This window comes from Hippoglossus hippoglossus, chromosome 2 (genome assembly GCF_009819705.1).
Source record: "Hippoglossus hippoglossus isolate fHipHip1 chromosome 2, fHipHip1.pri, whole genome shotgun sequence".
Classification (NCBI taxonomy): domain Eukaryota; kingdom Metazoa; phylum Chordata; class Actinopteri; order Pleuronectiformes; family Pleuronectidae; genus Hippoglossus; species Hippoglossus hippoglossus.
This window is the reverse complement of record NC_047152.1, coordinates 8,871,393-8,891,633: the sequence shown is the minus strand read 5'-3', so window position 1 is coordinate 8,891,633 and position 20,241 is coordinate 8,871,393. Positions and strand designations below refer to the sequence as shown.

The following is a 20,241-nucleotide window of genomic DNA, read 5'->3' as shown; positions in this document are numbered from 1 at the left end:
CCAACTTGCCTTGGACGTGGAAAAGAGAGGAGGAGGCTTCAGGTCTTTTATGTCATTTCAGGAAACACCTGTGGTGCCGGAGGGCGTCTGTCATCGAACACACAGGGTTTATTTATAGTGAGTTATCACATGTGTCTGTTTGTGTAAGAGACCAGAAAGACAAAAGCACAAAGAAAACTTAACTTGACAGGATATTTTATGTTAAGACTCAGAAAACCTCCTCGTTTCAGGCCTGGAACTTTAGAATCCCTCTTATCACTGCACTGTCGTAACATGAATGAGTCAGTGACTATATTTCCAAACATGAGTGTGAGCGTGTGAAATAAACTGACTCACGCAAAAACAGGAAGCTGCAGATTTCGCTGTGTAATAGTGACAAGTTTACCAAAGGTCACATGTCCCTCATACCTGAGTTCACTTTGACACCGTTGGACCGTTTGAATGTTTGGTCAAATGTTTAACTTTGAGATAACCATCTGTTAGAGAATTGTATTGACGTGTACTGTTACTTTTTATTTTGTTCCATCCACTAACATGAAGGAGGCAGGATTTATAACCTGCACTGCAGCCAGCCACCAGGGGGCAATCAAGACACCTTGGCTTCATGTTGGGGAGCTGTTGTGTCATCTGTCTTTATTTCTGCGATTTGAACACACGTTTAATTTTGTATTTTCAATAACACTTGAATACATTAAGTGAAATTGAAACTAAAATGTCAGCTGTTTTTTTTGTTTTTTTTAACTTCCTTGTTACTTGTGGGACAGAGTTTATATATATATATATATATATATATATATATATATATATATATATATATATATATATATATATATATATATATATATATATATATGTGTGTGTATGTAAATCTTATAGAGGAAGGAGAGGTTGAGAAAATGTTTAGTTAATACCTCAACTGTAAATCTATGACCATTGTGTCATATTCCCCTGATGAACTGGATCCCTCTGGTTACATGTATTATTGATAAGGAGACACACTTCAAGATATATGTATTTATTGTATTTGTATATATATATATATATATATATATTTGTTTTATTCTATATCTTTTGTATAGTTTTTAATCCTATTTGTACATCCTGTTTGGTGTGTTGTGTACCTGCTGTAACACCTGAACTTCCCAGGGATCAATAAAGTACATGTTTTTATCGATCTTTGTCTTTTAGTATTTTCTCCTCACTATTTATTTATTTTGTTTGTTTACTTGTTTGTTTGCGCTTCCCGACCAGGCCCAATAGCGACGGCCCATAAGTTCTGAGCCAATCCCGTGAAAGACGAGTAGAGGGCTGAGCCAATCAGGTGGGGAGAGCGGGTGCCGTCCCGGCCAATCGGGTGTGCGGGGCGTGTCTCCAGGTCCAGCGGTGCCTCCACCTCGCGTGTTCTGAGAAACACGTAACACACCTTGAAGGTTCCGACCTCCGGGTACCACCGATGTGAGAGACCGGGAGCAGCAGCCGCGAGACGGGCACCGAAGAGAAGAGAGTCCGCTGCCACCGGAGGAGCCACCATGGAGAAAGTCGGCAAAGAAGCCAAGACCAACCCGATGGTGACGGCGGGGGTTTGGTCGAAGATGTTGTTCTGGTGAGTTCCTGGATATCACGTTAGCTGGAGTTAGCGGGGGATTTCAAACCGGGAGAAACCCACCGACCCAAGGTGACCACTGCCCCCCCCCCCCCTCTGACACACGGGCTGCGTGGGAACCGGCAAGAGGAACCACCAGCTGGTTCCACACCGATCAACACGTGGAAACATCTGGATTCAGCCACTGGGTTTATGTAACCTCAGTTTCCGGTTGAATCACCGACTCTGCCCGGTCCAGACTGGTGATTGAGTTTGAGAAGGAGCACGTGCGGCACCAGAACTTCCCCCTGCACCAGAGCAACAACCAAGAAACACTCTGGTTCTGTTCAAATGTGTGAAGAGGAGTCCAGAGCTGAGAGGAACTCTTCTTATAAAGGATCTGTGAAGAGGACAGATCACAGATAAACTTCTGTAAAAGTTCTGTTCAGTCAACATGTGTGTTTCTAATAGTTCTGTCCAGGCTTCTTAACGTGCAGCAGTGATATCTGTACATGTGTTGGGTGCATGAGAGCAAGTGGCACCACATGCATAACTGTGTTTATAGCTGCAGGTAAGATATGATGAGATGTTGAAATGCTGGACAAACGCTGCACAGATCCTCCACGTCTACTGAATACCTTCTGTTTACACTGTTTATATCATCGCTGTTGCATTTGTATTGGGATGTTTCCTCGCGTTTATAGCGCAGGTTTACTTATTATTACGTTTGTTGGTGCTATAACACAGAAATAGGAAAATATCCCCTTTCTGGGAATAATACATTATTGTCTATTAACTACTTGCACTCCATATATGCCAGTTATATTATTATATCATAATAACCCATATTGACACAAGGTCCTTTTCTCCTTCTCCTTCTCCAAACCTCCCTCCAACCTCCTCGTCCAGGTGGCTCAACCCTCTGTTCCGCACTGGATACAAACGCAGGCTGGAGGAGAAGGACATGTTCCGAGTGATACCAGAGGACAGCTCTGAGACACTGGGTCAGGAAATGCAGAGGTAGGGACCGGACTTATTTAAACGTCCCAGTCAGTTAGTGGGACAGTTTGCACAGTTTCCGATATCCCCACTCAACTTAGTGCAGTGTAAGTCCTGACTCGTCATAGATGAGAGACACTTGATTCCTTGTGGTTAGAGATATTTACATGATTGCTATATACATGGAGTTCTCATGACTGAACTCTGTTGTAGATTTCAGAGTCGTTGTTTATCAGGAGACTAAAGACGTGTCCTAATCAGTGGATATCTCAACCGGCTACAAAATGAAACACGCAGTCACCAAACACAAATTCCTTGAAGATTAGCTCCCTTCAATTCACAGCACGTCCATGCAGTTGTTGGCAGAACAGCCGCTTCCATTACGAAAAACAAAACTGCCCTTATCTGTAAAGCAAGGCATCACAGCACTACGATGCAGAAGGAAAGGTCGCTTTTGATCAATGAAAACATACTTACACATTATTTTCTGTCGTATGTGAGAAGTGAAACATCAGATTGATGTTTGTGACTTGTTATAGATACTTTACACCACCTGATTTTCCAACACCTGGTTTTGGAAAATCACTTTTTACAGATGTTATGGACTTTAAGGCTCGTTTTTGTTGGAAGTTTCCCTTAAAGCTTTTGGTCAGAGCAGAGCCCTCATCCTTGAATCCCTTTCTGAATATATGCGCTTGTCTTTATCCTGCCACACTTTCACAATATTAACATTTTCTACACAACATATACGATCTTTAACTTGGTGTTTTGCACCGTTGGTTCATTGTGTCGCCGTGTGCAGCGCTTTTTGCCCCACTGCTCTCTCTCTCTCTCTCTCTCTCTCTCAGACAAACACTCACAACATTTATGACCCATAATTCTTTTACCGACCAGATTCTGCGTAAATTCACAAGATACCCCGAGATATTCTCCCAAGTCAAAACAGTTTGGTTAAAATCCGTCTATGTGAGAACTAAACCATGCGTGGAACTTGACGATCAGGGGAATGTTGGGTCCTGGAGAAGATCCACGCTTCGCTGAGTGTCATTCTAGTTCTCATTTGAAATTAGATTCATTCACTGTTCCCTGGGAAAATATTGAAAGTGTCCCAAGTCCCAGGAAGCATAGCCTTATATGATGTTCTGGGGGCTTGAGGTTGGTGTTGAAGAAGTGGTTGAACTGGTTTGCTCCCACCACCTGCTGTGCTGCTGTTCTTCTCCTTGCAGATGGGATGGTTTTCACCCCTTCCCAGACCTCGTGTGGTTCTCCTGAAGCTTCTGCCTACTCTCTGTATGACTCCTCTGTCTCGGTCGGACCTAGATTTCCCCCCTGCAGGCGCTTCAGCCCAATCTCCACCTTTTAACACCCTCTCATTCCTATTGAGGAGATGCTTGACTTCAGTGCTGATCCCAGGCTTATTAGGGAAGCAGTGCACGGTTTTAATGGGAACAACAACATCCATGCAGAGGTGAAGATAGTCAGTGGTGTGACCCCCTCCAATGTCCTGACCGTGGGGATCCACTCAGTCGACCCCCCGAGCAGCCTCAGCCTCCTCTGCCTCAGGAGGCCAGGGCTGCTTTGGTAGCCTTGGCTTGTGCTGAGACAGAAGAAGGAGCAGATTGTGGTCCGGTTGCTCCCGGCGGGCGCAGAGTTCTGGTGCTGAATGCTTCCCTCACGTCAACAAACAGGAGATCTATTGTCATGTTCTTCCTGGTAAAAAAGTCTGAGAGGGTCGAGTCTAACTTTGCGTGAAAGGCGGCCTCAGGGAGTTTGTAACCTCTGCATGTGGAGGCGCCATTTCATGTCAGAAATAGTTCTGTGTGGTTCTTTCCTCTTCCAATGTGATCGTATTATTTATATTTCTCTATTCATCAATGCGTCAGGGTGGTGAGGGGCTGGGGGCTTGTTTATTCATGCATTAGAACGGAATCTGAAAATAATCAGAAAAGTAGAAGAGCGCTCGGAGAGTTCCTACCTCCTGCGTTAATGCCCAATCTCAGAAAGATCCTGGATCCATCCGTTTATATGGACCAGCTCCAAAATGTAATGAGTTCTTCAGACAGCTATGAAAACACAACCTCCTTGGCAGAGGTAACCTGTTCTCGCTAACGCAGCTTTCTCCTTCCTTTCATTTACCGGCCCGCCCCTGACCTTTGCTGCTCTTTCACTCTCTTATGTAACAAGTGTCCTATGATTGAAATAAAGCAGAAAAAATGAGGTTTGTTTTTTCTCTCCCCTGTTGTCATCAGAATATTTAGAGGCCTGAAGACGCATGACAACCTAAGTTAATATTTCGGTTTTTTTTTAAAACAAGAAGCAAACAAAAGGGGCCAGTGTCTTCGCTGGTTTCACACCACAAAGGTTATCCCTTAAAACTCATCAACTACACTGGTGTAGATGTCTTATCTCTAAACTCTGTACAACCTAAGATAAAATGTTATGAAAGTCAGTAAAGAGTAATAAACGATCAAAGTAAAGTTTTTTGAAGGGCCAGACTAAAGCTATAATAGTCTTTTATTTGAGATGGATTTAAAAAGGATCATGTAAATCTCCTGCAGCTGAATAAGGGACGGCCTGTGGCACCGTAGGCACCCGTCCAAGCCAACATGGTCGGTTGGTCTCTAAATGAAGCGGAAAGCAATTGTGTTGTTTCTGAAAAGTTGGTCAAAAGGCGTCGCAGTGATGTTTTATCTAATGGTGAACTAGCAGCAGTGGATTTGGGAACATCTTCACTGCACTTTGACCCTGAGCTGCACGCTTTGCTCTTACATGGGGAAAATAGAGCCACTGTAGTTGAACAGAGCAAGCACACAATTCCAACATCATGACTAAGCACAATTGAAGTTTAACTTCACTAATAAAGAACAAGTGGAAAACAGTGTCGGAGTAAATGTGTAACTCTGGAGCTGCTAACAGGAACAGACACTGGAGAGAGTGTGTCATAATATCAGTGTAAACTCTGGGTCTCTACATAGATATGCACTGGTTGTGTCTTCCAGGAAACACTTGTTGGCTCATTGTTCACTTTAGAACTGAGAGAGTAGAGTTTTCCACACACCTTCCGATACAGGGCTGTTTCATGTGTCTATCAGTGGTCGTGTGGCCGCTTATCATCATCCGTTAAAATGACTTTATCTGTGGAATGAGCATGAAATCCTGTATTTAAGCGTCTCCGCTCAGTTAGTCACCAGTCAAGTGGCTTTTGGTTTCTCCCGTGTTGGAAAGAGCTGAGATAAGATTTCTTCTGGGTCACTCTTGAAAAAGGAGTAAGCAGTCGTGGTGTTTCCCACATTTATGGAAACCATACCTCCGCTGAGCAGTTGTGAAGCTTGGGATCTTAAACAATAACTTAGTGCACTTCTGGTGTGTTGTTATTTTATAGTTTTTACGTGTCAGTTATTTCATGACTGGATCCTTGATGCTACCTCAGGAGGAACAGCAGCTTTTCCAAACTTCTCCGTTTCAGGCGTTGATACGTTCTCTGCTATTAAGTGAAAGGGAAGCCTCTCTTTGATTCCGACTCCCCTGGATGCAAGGCTTGACTTCTTATGACTGGTTTTTACACGACAGATACTGGGACCATGAGATCCAGAAGGCCTCCAAAGAGATGCGGACTCCGAACCTCGGGAAAGCCATCATCCTTTGCCACTGGAAACCATACGCCCTGCTGGGACTCTTTACTGTCGTTGAGGTCAGTATTCAGCCTGTGAAGTGAAGCTTGGTCCGTCAGTGAGGGGATGTAACAGCCTGATAGATGAATACAACTCAGGTTATTGTAGGAGTATTGTAGTTCTCATCAGTAATGAATCTTATTGTTTCTTATACTTTCTGCTCTCCCACATCACAGGAGATCATCAAAGTGACCCAGCCCATCCTCTTGGGGAAGATGATTCAGTACTTTGAATTTTACGACCCAAACGACAGCCGGGCTTTGCACGAAGCCCTCGGCTACGCATCTGGTTTGTCTCTGTTTGCCATCATCCTGGCGGTGTTCCATCACTACTACTTCTACCAGCTCCAGAGAGTGGGCAGTAAGATCCGAGTGGCCCTGTGTCACATGATCTTCAAGAAGGTCAGCAGCTCCTTCTTGATGAATATTCAGTTCTGCTTGGTTGTCATTGAACGCTGCTCATTTTGCATATCAAGGGTACAAAGGGGCATTCTTGTGCTTTTACTTTACTTTGATGATTTGTATTTAATGTATAACTGAATGATGGGATAGTGTTTGTGAGGTTTAAGATGTAGATGTTGCTTCACTGATGATGATCCTGCTCTTTTTCCAGGCTCTGTGTCTCAATAACCATGCCATGGGAAAGACCACCACAGGCCAGATTGTCAACCTCCTTTCCAATGACGTCAACAAGTTTGATGATGTACGTGAACTTTGACAAGCACACAGGTTATTTGTGCTGCAGGGGCAAGGCAGTGTAAAATAGCTGGCTGACGGTTTTATAAACCCCACAGTGCATTCCTCTCCCTTCCTCCGTCATTCATTGAGGCCCAGGCTGTTACCTTTTTACAAAAATGTTGAAATAATTACAACTTAAAGTGTAATCAGATAGATCAAAGATGAGTAAATGGAGGGCTATGTGCCTCCTCTTTGCTTTTTCATTCTCACACAACTGAGAGCAGCTTGAGTGAGGACAAGGATTGTTATCTCTCCTCTGGATCTTACAGGGCACACAAGTTGATGGGAGTAATCTGATCTCTCTAGATCCTGTCAGAACTTGCATTGCAGCATTTTGCATTAACTGGAGGCTTTTCACAGACTGATCATAAAGAATTACAATAATCCAGTCTAGAGCTAACAAATACGTGGACTAGTTTCCCAGCACCCTTTGAGACAGGAGGTTTCTAATTTATAATATTCTGCAGGTGTCCTGGTGAACTGTAAGGTTCCTAACAGTAGAACAGGAGCACAGAGTAAAGCCATCCAAAGTAACTATATGATCAAGTGTTTAGTGCAGGTACTTCAGTTTACAGGTCATCAGGCCGTGACTGCCTGAGTACTTTCCTTTGTCTTTATAGATGATCGCAGCCGAGTGGTGTCTCTGTGGAAGATGCTAATTTAGTTATATCAGTAGGTCCGAGCCTGCTGTGAAAACTCCTGAGCTGATAATTACCCAGTGCTGGTTTGGATTGAAGCCTTTAGAAAGTTCCTGTTGAGAGACTCTGCCGCTCATACCGGTCTAATGCTCGATGACAGGGATGAGGCACCGGCCCCCGAGGAAAACACTTTGATCACTGGGACTCAGATATGTTGATAAATTGTGTCCTGCACCTCCATGTTCTTTTATGGCTTGTTCATTGTACATTCTCTCCAACAGATGACCATCTTCTTGCACTTCCTTTGGGTTGGGCCCCTCCAGGCAGCTGTGGTTGTCGGGCTGCTGTGGGTGGAGATTGGTCCGTCGTGCTTGGCAGGCATGGTGGTCCTCTTGTTCCTGATGCCCATGCAGTCTCTGTTTGGAAGGTTCTTTGCGAAGTACAGGTAATTACACACTGGCGTCGACCCTTATCACCAAAAACTCTCTTGACGAGTAAATATTTGTTTTCTTTTTGTTATTTAAATGTTGAGTCTGACGCCCTAAGTGACTCCTGAGAAGGATCTCCTGCTGTCTTCTCACATGGGGGGGGGGGGGGGGGGCTGACCCAATAAACACATCAGAAAGTCCGGAGGTTCCCACTTGGACATTCGTGTTCTCACATACGTCCGCTCCTGTAAAATGTCCGCAGGTTCTCCAGAGTTCAGTGCAGGTCTGGAAGCAGCTCATTTCAAACTGAGGATTAGTGTCCAGCCCTCACAGGAGGAGCCGGATAACTGAGGAATGGACCATTACCCAACTAAAAGAAAGAAGGAGGGATTAAAGGTTTTTTGATTATTCCATTAAATGACGTGGAAACACTCATTTGAATTCAAATACGTTCAGAAAACATTGTTTCACAAATTACATGGTTACCAGCTGTTTTACATAATGGCTACATTCATGCTAAAAGACTCCGGTTACAGGTCTCCTGTTTCAGATTGCAGCCTTTGTACAAAGTCAATGAACCCATTGTGTCATGCACAGGTTATACTGGACAAGGTTCAAGTTACAGGGTTGTAAATCTGCCTGAATCCTTCGTTATGAACGACTCACAACACAAACAGCCTGGAGCTGTCTGGTTACAGACTGCAGTCTCAAATCCAAAGGGATTTCACTTGTCTATAAAGCCTGAAGAAGAAATAATTTCACATTTGCATCCACATAAAAACTAAATATGAATGATATGAAGCTTGTGTTTGTGTTCGACTTTATGCAACCTGCAGTAGTTAATCACTGTGAATGTTCTCCTCTCTTTACAGGACTCTGACAGCAGCTCTGACCGACAGCAGAATCCGTACCATGAATGAAGTGGTGTCTGGAATGAGGATCATCAAAATGTACGCCTGGGAGAAACCATTTGCTGCTCTGGTCTCTGAGGTCAGAAGGTAAAAACATCTCATCAAACTTAAAACAAATCTTGGAGGCCAACTCTTTAACTAGTAGTTTGGATTATTAGTTACCGAGCTCAGTTACAGCATCTCTATTATTTACTGTTGGTTCTGGTATACTCAGGGAGGGGGGGTTGAGACAACAAGCACCCTGGGAAAATCTGCATGAAACAATATGTGGGCTGTTGAAGAGATAAACTGACAGTTGCTGACCTCAATGCAAATATTCAGAGCAAATATACAGGCAGAGGATGTGTCCTTCAAGTCCTTTACACTGCTGCTGCTGGCTGGAAACCTACGGAAAGCCACGGCGCAGTGGAGGAAGAAAAGGCAGTTTCATTCTCAGGAAAACCAAAACATGGACAGTTTGAGCCCTATGCTCTCAGGGAGCTGCATTTACACAAGGGCCCGCCCCCCAGCGCGCGTCACAGCAGGTGTCAGTGTTGACAATTATCATGATAAAGTGGAGATAGGCTTCAGGCCACAAACAGAAAGCAGAGAATGAGTTGCAGGAACAGTCGTCAGAAGGAAATGCTGAGTCATCAAGCAGCAGAGTTATGTTTATTATTTTCTACGCTTCCTTATCTATATTAACGTTGATAATATTGAGAAAACTTTCTATAAATGTTCTGTGTTTCTACCTCATTGTGGTTTGTCGACATGTTGCTGCACTGGCAGAGGGAACAAACAGTTGTAAAGGAGAGGGTTGTTGCTGAAGCCCAGGAGTGTCAGTAGGAAGTAGCTTATGTGTCTCAAGGGTTGTTTTTCTTGTTCTTTTTCTAAGATACAAAGGGAAGAAAAGGGATATATGTCTTGAGTGCAACGTTTAACCAGAACTGGTTATAAAACACACATGTGCCAGTGACAGCCAGTGGTTGAAGGAATTCCGTTCTCGGGTTGTGTGTCAGGGTTGATTCCGCTGTGGTTCTTCACTGCTGAAGATGATGAAGAGTTTTATTCAGGTAATTCATTAATCAGTGAAATGAAGACTTCTAATAAAGCCCCATTTAAATTAGTTCCTCTTCATTATTATGAGGACATTTCGCTGCACACGTTGGTCACCATCAGCCTTTTCCCACACACAGTGTTCAGTGGCAGCCTGACACAATCTGTTTCTACCTAAATCTGCATACGATGCACTTATGGGACATTGGTAAATGGCAGACACCTTCCCTCGTTACAGGCACATCAGTCCCACAGGAACTCTGAGTGCTCGCAGACAAATCAGATTGATGTGATTGGTGCAACTGTTGTTTTTAGGAAGGAGATCTCCACGATCCTGAGCAGCTCCTACCTGCGAGGTCTCAACATGGCCTCCTTCTTCTGCGCCAACAAGGTCATCCTCTTCTGCACCTTCACCGTCTACGTGCTCCTGGGAAACACCATGTCGGCCACGCGTGTGTTTGTGACGGTGTCGCTCTACACCGCTGTGCGGCTCAACGTCACGCTCTTCTTCCCCGCGGCCATCGAGCGGCTGTTTGAGGCCCGTGTCAGCATCTCCAGGATCCAGGTACTTTTTAACACAGCCTGATATGGATGTTTGGTGCCTGAAATCCATATTAGGGATTGAAACATTTACCATATATGATATATATATATATATATAAATATATACATATATATTTAATATGAAATTGCAATATATTGAATGACAGCAGGAATATATGGATTAAACCTTAAATAAACATTGATTATATGGATTAAACCTTGAATTTCTGGAGTAAAACGTTTGAAAATCTAGAATAAACCTTAGAATGTATGGAATGAACTTTCAATATATAAAATGAATTTTATGATGAATGAAATATTTGAATACACGGAATGAAATCTGACGTCATCAGACAGAGAGAGAGGAAACCGAGCACACACATGCTCCTCTATAGTCAAACGTCCCGTGTAATCGGTGACATGGTGTTGTCATGGATTTCTTTCCACGCCGCCGCTCCCCTAGTTACTTTAATTCAGTCACAGGTTCATCAAGCATCAATCAGAGTTGGCAGCGTGTGACTGCATTCAATTCTGCTGCTGATATTACAGGTTTGGCTGCTAGTGACTTATCTCTTATTGTCAGAGTTGCTTTATCACATGGCAACAGTTGTAATGTCTGGTTCTGTAAAGGCACCACCTCCATCTTTTGTCTCCTAAAGAAATGTAGCAGAAGCAAATGTCGTATGTGCTGCATAATGCATGTGGAGACAGTAGTGGAAACAATTTCACTTCATGACTCTCATGCTCTCTGTATTTTTTTGTCCAGGTGTTCTTGATGCTCGGTGAGATCGAGAGACGCAGCGTTGCTCTGCCACAGGAGGAGAAGAAGGACGGATCTGTTGAAATCCAGGATCTGTTCTGCTACTGGGACAAGGTCACATAGTTTGTTCTCGCTCGTTCACATACTCGCAATAGTTGTGTTTATTTCCTTTTATGGACATTGGCTCCTGGGTTAATGTTTGAATCCGTTTTGTGCCTCCTACAGAGTCTGGATTCTCCATCTCTGCAGAACGTCTCTTTCAATCTGAATTCAAATCAGCTGTTGGCTGTAATCGGACCAGTAGGAGCTGGAAAGGTCAGTTATCACATGTCATGGTTTCAGGCAGAGGGGAGACACGGTGGTGACTTGTAGGAAAATGATGGAGTTTGAGTATATTAGCTCATGTGTTTCCTCTTCATGTCTCATTCAGTCGTCCCTGCTGTGCTCCATCCTGGGAGAGCTGCCCGTTGAAAAGGGTTTGCTGAAGGTCAACGGTAAGCTGACGTACGCTTCCCAGCAGCCCTGGGTGTTTCCTGGAACCATCCGCAGCAACATCCTGTTTGGGAAAGAGATAAACCCTCAGAAGTATGAGAGAGTCCTGAAAGCCTGCGCTCTAAAGAGGGTGAGACACGGTTTGTTTACTGTCTTCGAATAGATGAAGAATTGACTCATACATAGAAATAAAAAGGTTCTAATATGATTTCACACTTCAGACAAATGACAGATGGTTGAACAAATAACACAAGAGATATAAATACAGAACATCTGGTGACCAGAGGGAGAGTTTTTAATTACAAACACAGAACACCACAGAATATAGATAAGACATGTTTCTACAAGCCGTCTCATTGTGCAACAGTAGTGACAACGTCAACACATAGCAGCGTGTTAAATGAGATAAGATAAAGTCAAGGGTTTCCTTCAAATGCTTTCAGTGCAGCCATAAACAGTCATGATTCAGTGGGTGAAAAGTTTCAAACATAGAGAGTGGTGTGTGAGATTCGGTGCTCTGTAGCGTTTTATGGTTCAGGTGTGGGAAACATTCCTCCTGCACAGCTACACATGAACCAAATGATTCACAAGTAACTCATTGACTGAAGAGATGCTGAGAGTTCAGTGAAATCACAATTCTATCAGGATTCTTGTATTTTATGTTGAGCAACTAACGTCACATGAACCAAACTGGATCAAATAAAACTCAGTCATACACTATAAACCTGGTGCATTTTTTATATGCCGTCATAACGTGGGCCTCTATCAGCAACAACATTCTCATCATGATATCAATACTGTCCATATGGATATAAATATGGATTATATAAATATTCTGAGCATAAGCTACTTACACTTCTCTCTTCTTTCTGTACGTGACACTTTCTCGTGCAGATGTTACTCAAAGTCGTGCCTTTTATTTTGTGTTTACACTTTTTTTTAGACATGTTCCTCCACGAGCACCACTGTCATACGTGCTAACAGCTACAGAGGTAATGTGTAATATTCTGCAGTTCAGTATGATCACTCCTCTGTTTCTGTGCTGCTCTGATGTGCAGGACCTGGAGCTGCTTCCAGACGGAGACCTGACGCTGATCGGAGACCGAGGAGCCACGCTCAGCGGGGGGCAGAAGGCTCGAGTCAACCTGGCGAGGTAAGAGAGCGGTCACCTGGAGGTCTGACCAATGACAGATCTCATTTTGATTCACTTACAGAAAGGTCTGCTCCAGTGTTTCAATGAAGGTGTTGTTCGGGGGAGCCTTACTTTCCAGTAGCACTGCGAACATGTCACATCCCATCAGCTTAATGTCACCAAATGTGTGCCTCGTCCGTATGCTTGTTGAAATCACTGTGACTGAAATGTCCCTGGTTGTGAGTCGCTGATAGAACGTTTGTTTTCAGGGCCGTGTATCAGGAGGCGGATGTTTACCTCCTGGACGATCCGTTAAGTGCTGTGGATGCTGAGGTCGGGAGACACCTCTTTGAACAGTGAGAGACCTCAGAAGTAAACTCTGTGTTTTCAGGAATAAACTCTTCCTCTCTCCAGGCCAACAGTTCTGAAGGGGGCGTATCTGCAGGGTTACTGTTTATGTTTTTAGCTTTGTAGTTTACACTGCACTCAGCCGTGTATATCAGCCGTGGTTCAGCTTTTGACTCAAGTGAGTCCGAGCTGAAGGAAAGTTTAAGAACTGAGCCAGGAAGAGGTGCGGTGCTGCTGGGGTCAGACAATTCAACTTGGTCCCTTTCTTCCTGTCACTGTTCCTCTGGATAACACAGCCCGTTACATAACAGCCGTAATAAGGACTTGAAAGGTTCACTGAGTTTTGTGAGGGTTTTTTATGCCCTTTCATGTTCTCAGGTTTAACATTTGTCCTGTGTTTGTAAAAACGATATCTCCAGATATCTCCTTTAGGGCATTTCTGTACTGATGCTGAGACATGCAACCACAGGTGTGTAGTTCTGACATCCTCTTTCCTCTGTGTCCATGAATCAGGTGCATCTGTGGCCTGCTGAAGAACAAGCCCCGGATCCTGGTCACCCACCAGCTGCAGTACCTGCAGAAAGCTGATGAGATCCTGGTCCTCAAGGAGGTTTGTGTCTCTACACATTACGTTACACACTCACAAAAACAGGCAACAAGTGGACAGCACATTTAAAATACCTTTTAATTTGTGTATTAACAGTTAAACAATAAAATACATACTTTACACTTGTATCACATGAATAGATTTTTAGTTTAGAATATTCCACAATAATCAACTGAAATATTTTTTTACAATTATTTTGGCTTTACAACTTATTTGCTTTTATAGAAGACTCTCTCTCTCCAACAGCTGCGTCAGGGTCTTTATTCAGGTCTGTTTCCGGGGGAACTTCTTTGTTGTAACACCTGTCAGTGTAACCTCATCTGCTGTATAAAGTCTCATCCTTCCTGTGACTGTCTCATCCCCCCCGACCACCTTCATAAAGAATCTTTGTTTTTCCATTTAGCTGATCCCTCCTCCTCTGTTGTTGTCGTCCTGAAGCCCTGAACTCATGACGCATCATCACACTCTCTTATCATTGTCTTTAGTAACTAATACAACTGGCAGTGATTCATTATCAATTATTAAGATTTAAATTAAAACGATATCTCCTCAGCATTTGCTTAATTTGGCATCTGGACTTGCTTTAAGACTTTTTCCCTCATTCCAGATGTTTCTTTTCTCTGGCAAGGTTGTCTTGAACTTTGATTGGATTTTAATGGAGCTTTCCTATAGCGCCATCCTCAGGTCAATTGGTGACATTTCACATATTTCATTAAGAGATAAATGGGCAGGGTTTTTATTTATTCCAGTGAAATAAAACCCCTACTGCTTTTAGGATTTCCTTATTTTCACCCACAGGACAAATGCAGAACTTTTTGTAGAGAAGTCACCAAAATAATGGACATTACACCTTGTACATGTTATCAGGAGGTTTTTAGTGTGTTCTTACTGTGTGTGTACGTGTGTGTGTGTGTGTGTGTGTGTGTCAGGGTTTCATGGTGGCCAAAGGGACGTACACAGAGCTGCAGCAGTCTGGAGTGGACTTCACCTCCCTGCTGAATAATGAGGAGGAGGAGCAGGCTCCTCAAGACGTCCACAGCAGGATCAGAACTCTGTCCCAGACCTCTGCGGTCTCTCGCACCTCCTCTATGCATTCGATCAAAGATGGCGACCAGTTACCGGTTTGTTACATCGTCTCTTCTCTAGAAACTTATAGACAAATATTCTGCGTTTGTTTCTCCAGAGCATGGCTGTGTTTGACGGTTTATTATGGAGATACAGTCAGGGAAGGAATTTCATGGCCGTCATTGCTCTGTAATGACCCAGAGACCATACAACCCGCACAGAGATGAGTTGTCTTCAGCCTTCTCACTCTCTCTGTGGCAGATTAAAACATCCACATATGTCTCACCGTCCTCTGGATTCAGGATTCAGTACAAACTCTGCACCGCTTTTGTGCTTCTTTCTGTGACGACTAAAAACCATCCTTCATGGGGCCCGTCTTCTAAAACATGCTGTGTCATCTCTGGAACTGTGCACGTTGATCACGATGTTTGTCCAAATCCTCCCGACAGGCAGAGGCTGTGCAGACCATGGCAGAGGAGAGTCGATCTCAGGGAACCATTACAGTGAGCCTGTACGTCAACTATCTTAAAGCTGGAGCCCACACCGTGTTTACAGTTTTTATCCTAGGGATCAACATTTTGGCTCAGGTACAGTTTTATTTCACCTCGTACATATTTGTGCAGATTGTTATTTAATGTAGCTGTGCACATAAAATCACTGCCTGTGTCTCCTAGGTAGCGTACATTATGCAGGACTGGTGGCTGGCATACTGGTCAGTATACATACAAAAATCTCACAAGTCCTTTCGTGCTTGTTTTTTTGCACTTGTTTAATTTGCACCATTTCTTCTGATCAGGGCTGATGAGCAAGAGAAGCTCAAAACTAACAGCACGATCATCATAAACGGACAGAACGTCACGGCAGAGCTGGATATCAATTTCTACCTGGGCATTTATGCAGGTAAAAAACAACGTGTTGCTCTTCACTGGGCTCGACATGTGTCCTGCACTGTGGCCGCTGCGTGATTCCTCAGTGAGGTGAAGGGCAATGTGCTGCTGCGTTCACAGGTCTGACTGCAGCCACCATCATCCTCGGCTTCGCCAGGAACATTTTCATGTTCAACGTGCTGGTGAGGTGTGCCCAGGCTCTGCACGACAAAATGTTCAGGTCCATACTGCGAGCGCCTGTGCGCTTCTTTGACACGAATCCCATCGGTGAGTGAAAACGTCGTTAAATTTAGCAGAAAAGCAAAGAAATGTGAGAAAATACTAACTTTTCTGTTCTCACTCTAATGATGGGCCTTGCTTTTCCTCTGTGACATCATTTGTGCGTTTCTCATGTCTGTGATGTTTGACTTGTGTCCTCAGGAAGAGTTCTGAACAGGTTTACAAAGGACATGGGTCAGCTGGACTCCAACATGCCCTGGACTTTTGTGGATTTTACTCAGGTGAGGACAGATGTCATCGCAATGTCTTCTGTCCCGCTACAGTATTTTTACACTTCTGGGTGCCGACTCATTGATTTATATGTGGCCGCCGCAACACAGTGACTTCATATGATTCTCGAAGAATTCTGTAAATTGCAAATGTGAAAACGTTGATTCTACTTATTTTTTCTTCAAATGAGTAAAATCTTTCATTGTAAAACTGTGCTCTTTAATTCACTGAGCCCCCACCTCATGGTTTAAAAACCCCAAAGTGATATTACATGAACATCTTCACTTGATTAAAAGCAGTTTGAGTGTCGGTGGTTCAGATGTGGCGGTAGCTGCTCTCTCTGACGCCCTCTGCTGGACGCCTCCTGTGGCACGTTTACACAAGAGAATGGCAGAAAGACGACGATGAAAAGCAGAAATGTTTCATGTCTTTAATATTTCAGTGACTTCATGTGAATGATTGTGCTTCTTCTCGGAGCAGGTGTTCTTGCAGATTTTCGGGGTGATTGGTGTGGCGGTGGCGGTGCTCCCCTGGATCCTCATCCCTGTGGTGCCCCTGCTGATCGTCTTCTTCTACCTCCGCCGCTACTTCCTGCAGACCTCCAGAGACATCAAACGCCTCGAGGCCACCAGTGAGTGTCCCACAATGCAACAGTGTGTGCAGCACAGCTCAAAGACTTCTTTAGTTTCCACTTAAACTATAAACTCAGGCTCCCTCTGTTGTCTGTCCTGCAGCTCGGAGTCCCGTCTTCTCCCATCTGTCCTCGTCTCTCAATGGTCTATGGACGATCCGAGCCTTTGGAGCTGAGCAGAGGTTCCAGGATGTGTTTGATGCCCATCAGGACCTCCACTCAGGTTTCCCTCAACACTTTTCATCAGTGAGAAGCTCTCGTGTGTCTCCAGCGTCTGTAACATATCTATCCTCATCCTGAACAGAGTCCTGGTTCCTGTTCCTGACCATCTCTCGCTGGTTCGCTGTCCGTCTCGACGGCATTTGCTCCGTCTTTGTTATCATGGTCCTGTTTGGCTGCTTGCTGCTCAGAGACCGTAAGGCACATTTCTTACCTTCTAACACTAAACAGTGGTTTTGTACTGTCATCCACCAAAGGCCTAATGTGGGCTAATGTGCAGATGTTGACTGAATAGAAATAAAAAGTGATTTCCTTCGTCATAGAGCTGGACGCTGGCTCTGTGGGTTTGGTTCTGACGTACTCGGTCACACTGATCGGCATGTTCCAGTGGGGGATCAGGCAGAGTACAGAGGTGGAGAACATGGTAAGATATTCACTTTCTTTCCTTTTTATTTAGGGGAGATACTTAAAACGTATATACATTTGATTTATTGAGTTGAATGTGTCTCACATGAGAGAAAATGTGTATTGTATGGACACTGCCACCAGCAGAGAGTATTGGAGGAGAGACAGTTAGGATTGAGCTGAAGTTCACATATGTACACATACATATGTATGAATATAGTACGTATACGTATGTATGTCTATTTCTATTCTAAAGACAGCGGTGAGTGTTGATTTGATGTCCTGGTTACTTGCTTCAGTCTAAGTTTTCATATACATGTGACCTATTCCTGTCTTCAGATGACGTCAGTGGAGAGAGCAATGGAGTACACTGAACTGGAGAGTGAAGCACCCTGGGAAACCCAGAAGCGACCTCCTCCCGATTGGCCGAAAAAAGGGCTGGTGACCTTTGACCAGGTCAGCTTCTCCTATGGCGGCGACGGACCGAAGGTGCTGCAGGACCTGAAAGTGATGTTCAGACCCAAAGAGAAGGTCCGACATGTTTGTCATCAAATAGAGATTTTACATGAGTTTTCTTTATTTATTCTTAAAGCTAAGCTGATGTGTTTCCTGGGTGTCAGGTTGGTATCGTTGGGAGAACAGGTGCTGGGAAAAGCTCCCTGGTCTCGGCTCTGTTCCGTCTGGCAGAGCCTGAGGGAGAGATCTACATCGATGGGGTTCTCACCTCTGAGATCGGCCTCCATGACCTGCGCCAGAAGATGTCCATCATTCCTCAGGTAAAGAAAAGGATACGTTCACTTTGCCACGATTCAACCATCTTCAAAAAAATCACTCAACACAGATCTGTAAGGATCCATTTATACAGTGAGAAGTGGGTTCTAAAAGCTGAGGTGTGTTGTGGTTGGCCAGTCTGAAATAATTCGGCCTCTCCTCCGTGTTGTTTTCCAGGACCCGGTGCTGTTCACTGGCTCCATGAGAAAGAACCTGGACCCTTTTAACCAACATGAAGACGAGGAGCTGTGGTGCGCTCTGGAAGAGGTCAGTGACCACAACAGTGTTTACAACAAACTCAGGAGGACATTATGTTACACACAATGAAGAGAAACATGATGTAATAATCAGTTAAAACGTTGCAGAGATCATCTGGATTCTTTAGTCTCCAAGTTTACTCCTCATGACACGGAGCAGTAGATATTTATTGTAGGAGACGTGTTCACATGAACAGTACAACAGTCAGAACGTGTCAATCTGATTCTCTCTCTCCGTGTTTTTCCAGGTGCAGCTGAAGTCCGTGGTGGAGGACCTGCCTGGTAAGTTGGAGATGGTTCTGGCTGAGTCGGGCTCTAACTTCAGTGTGGGTCAGAGGCAGCTGGTGTGTCTGGCCCGAGCACTGCTGAGGAAGAACCGCATCCTCATCGTCGACGAGGCCACGGCCAACGTGGACCCCAGGTACTAAACCACCACCCTGCATCACACGTCTACACATCTCTGGCGGGAGTTTTCTAAACATGATGTCTTCTCTCTTGTTGCTGTCGTCCTGCAGGACAGATGAACTGATCCAACAGACCATACGAGACAAGTTCAGAGAATGCACCGTGCTCACCATCGCTCATCGACTCAACACCATCATAGACAGCGACCGGATACTGGTGAGTCCTGCTGCTGCTATTTTCTGATCAGTAAAAGCTTAAGATTGTCTCTCTATTATTTACTATATCACTCTAGTTTCCAGGGTAATAATCCCAAACGTGATTTTGCCTCCAGGTTCTAGATGCAGGGAAGGTCCACGCCTACGACGAACCCTACACTCTCCTTCAAGATCCTCAGGGCATCTTCTCTAAAATGGTGCAGCAGACTGGTAAACAGGAGGCAGCAGCTCTACTGGAGGCTGCTAAATTGGTGAGTTTCTCTCCCAGTGTACGTAATATACTGTGAGAAGCTTCTCTTTGTATGTAACGTTGAACTGACACTTGGTGGTTGATGTACTTTCAGGCATATGAGAACAGAAACCGCACCAGCATACCGAACGGACACGAAGATAGTTTGGTCATCTGTGAGACGGCCATGTGAGCTCAGGGAGAAAAGCCAGAGAACTTCACAAAGTGCCTGAGCCAGTACATGGTGCTGTTTCCTTCAAGCTGGGAGCCTTGAAACCACTGCTGTAAAAACTTGATATCGACACTATTTATTTTCTATGCCTCCTATTTATATGTAAACAAATTGAGGCTTCAGAGAAACTGCTGTAAAATGGCCTCGTAATCCTTTTTAAATACTATACAAGATTTTGTACATGTTAATGTTGACATATAACTGTTCGAAGTTGCCTTTGTAAATATGAATGATCGCACAGGATTAATGAACAGATCTGAATTTACAAAGGTGGAAACAGCTGCTACGACGGAGCTGGAGTGTGTTGAATTATCCTCGTTGTTGTTCAAATTGACACTTTCAGTTTGTCAGTGTTTTTACACGTGTTTCGACGATCTGACATGTTTGTGCTTTGTTGTTTCAAATGCTACATAAACACATACATGTCCTTCTTTTAATCAGAGTGTACTGCGTTTATATTTACTCTGCTTCTTCTTACTGAGATTTGACTTAAGAGCCATTTTCAGACAGCGGGAGATTCTCCCAACAGCACAGAAACATCTGGAGCTAAAGC

The 20,241-nt window shown here is 44.1% G+C and overlaps 1 protein-coding gene across 1 annotated transcript; it reads left to right on the top strand.

Annotated features, from left to right (window-relative positions):
* Positions 1-1,385: 1,385 nt before the first annotated feature.
* Positions 1,386-20,125, top strand: LOC117773978 (multidrug resistance-associated protein 4-like). The gene is made up of 31 exons (XM_034605942.1): positions 1,386-1,603; positions 2,492-2,602; positions 6,152-6,272; positions 6,429-6,653; positions 6,865-6,954; positions 7,909-8,072; positions 8,928-9,053; positions 10,317-10,566; positions 11,311-11,418; positions 11,530-11,619; positions 11,735-11,926; positions 12,855-12,949; positions 13,198-13,284; positions 13,790-13,886; positions 14,813-15,004; positions 15,398-15,535; positions 15,623-15,660; positions 15,745-15,848; positions 15,956-16,102; positions 16,256-16,335; positions 16,805-16,955; positions 17,059-17,178; positions 17,260-17,370; positions 17,498-17,598; positions 17,919-18,110; positions 18,200-18,355; positions 18,528-18,617; positions 18,856-19,028; positions 19,123-19,228; positions 19,344-19,478; positions 19,572-20,125. Exons 1-31 carry the CDS (start codon positions 1,530-1,532, stop codon positions 19,647-19,649), a joined length of 3,942 nt encoding a protein of 1,313 aa, XP_034461833.1. The 5' UTR covers positions 1,386-1,529; the 3' UTR covers positions 19,650-20,125.
* Positions 20,126-20,241: the final 116 nt, after the last annotated feature.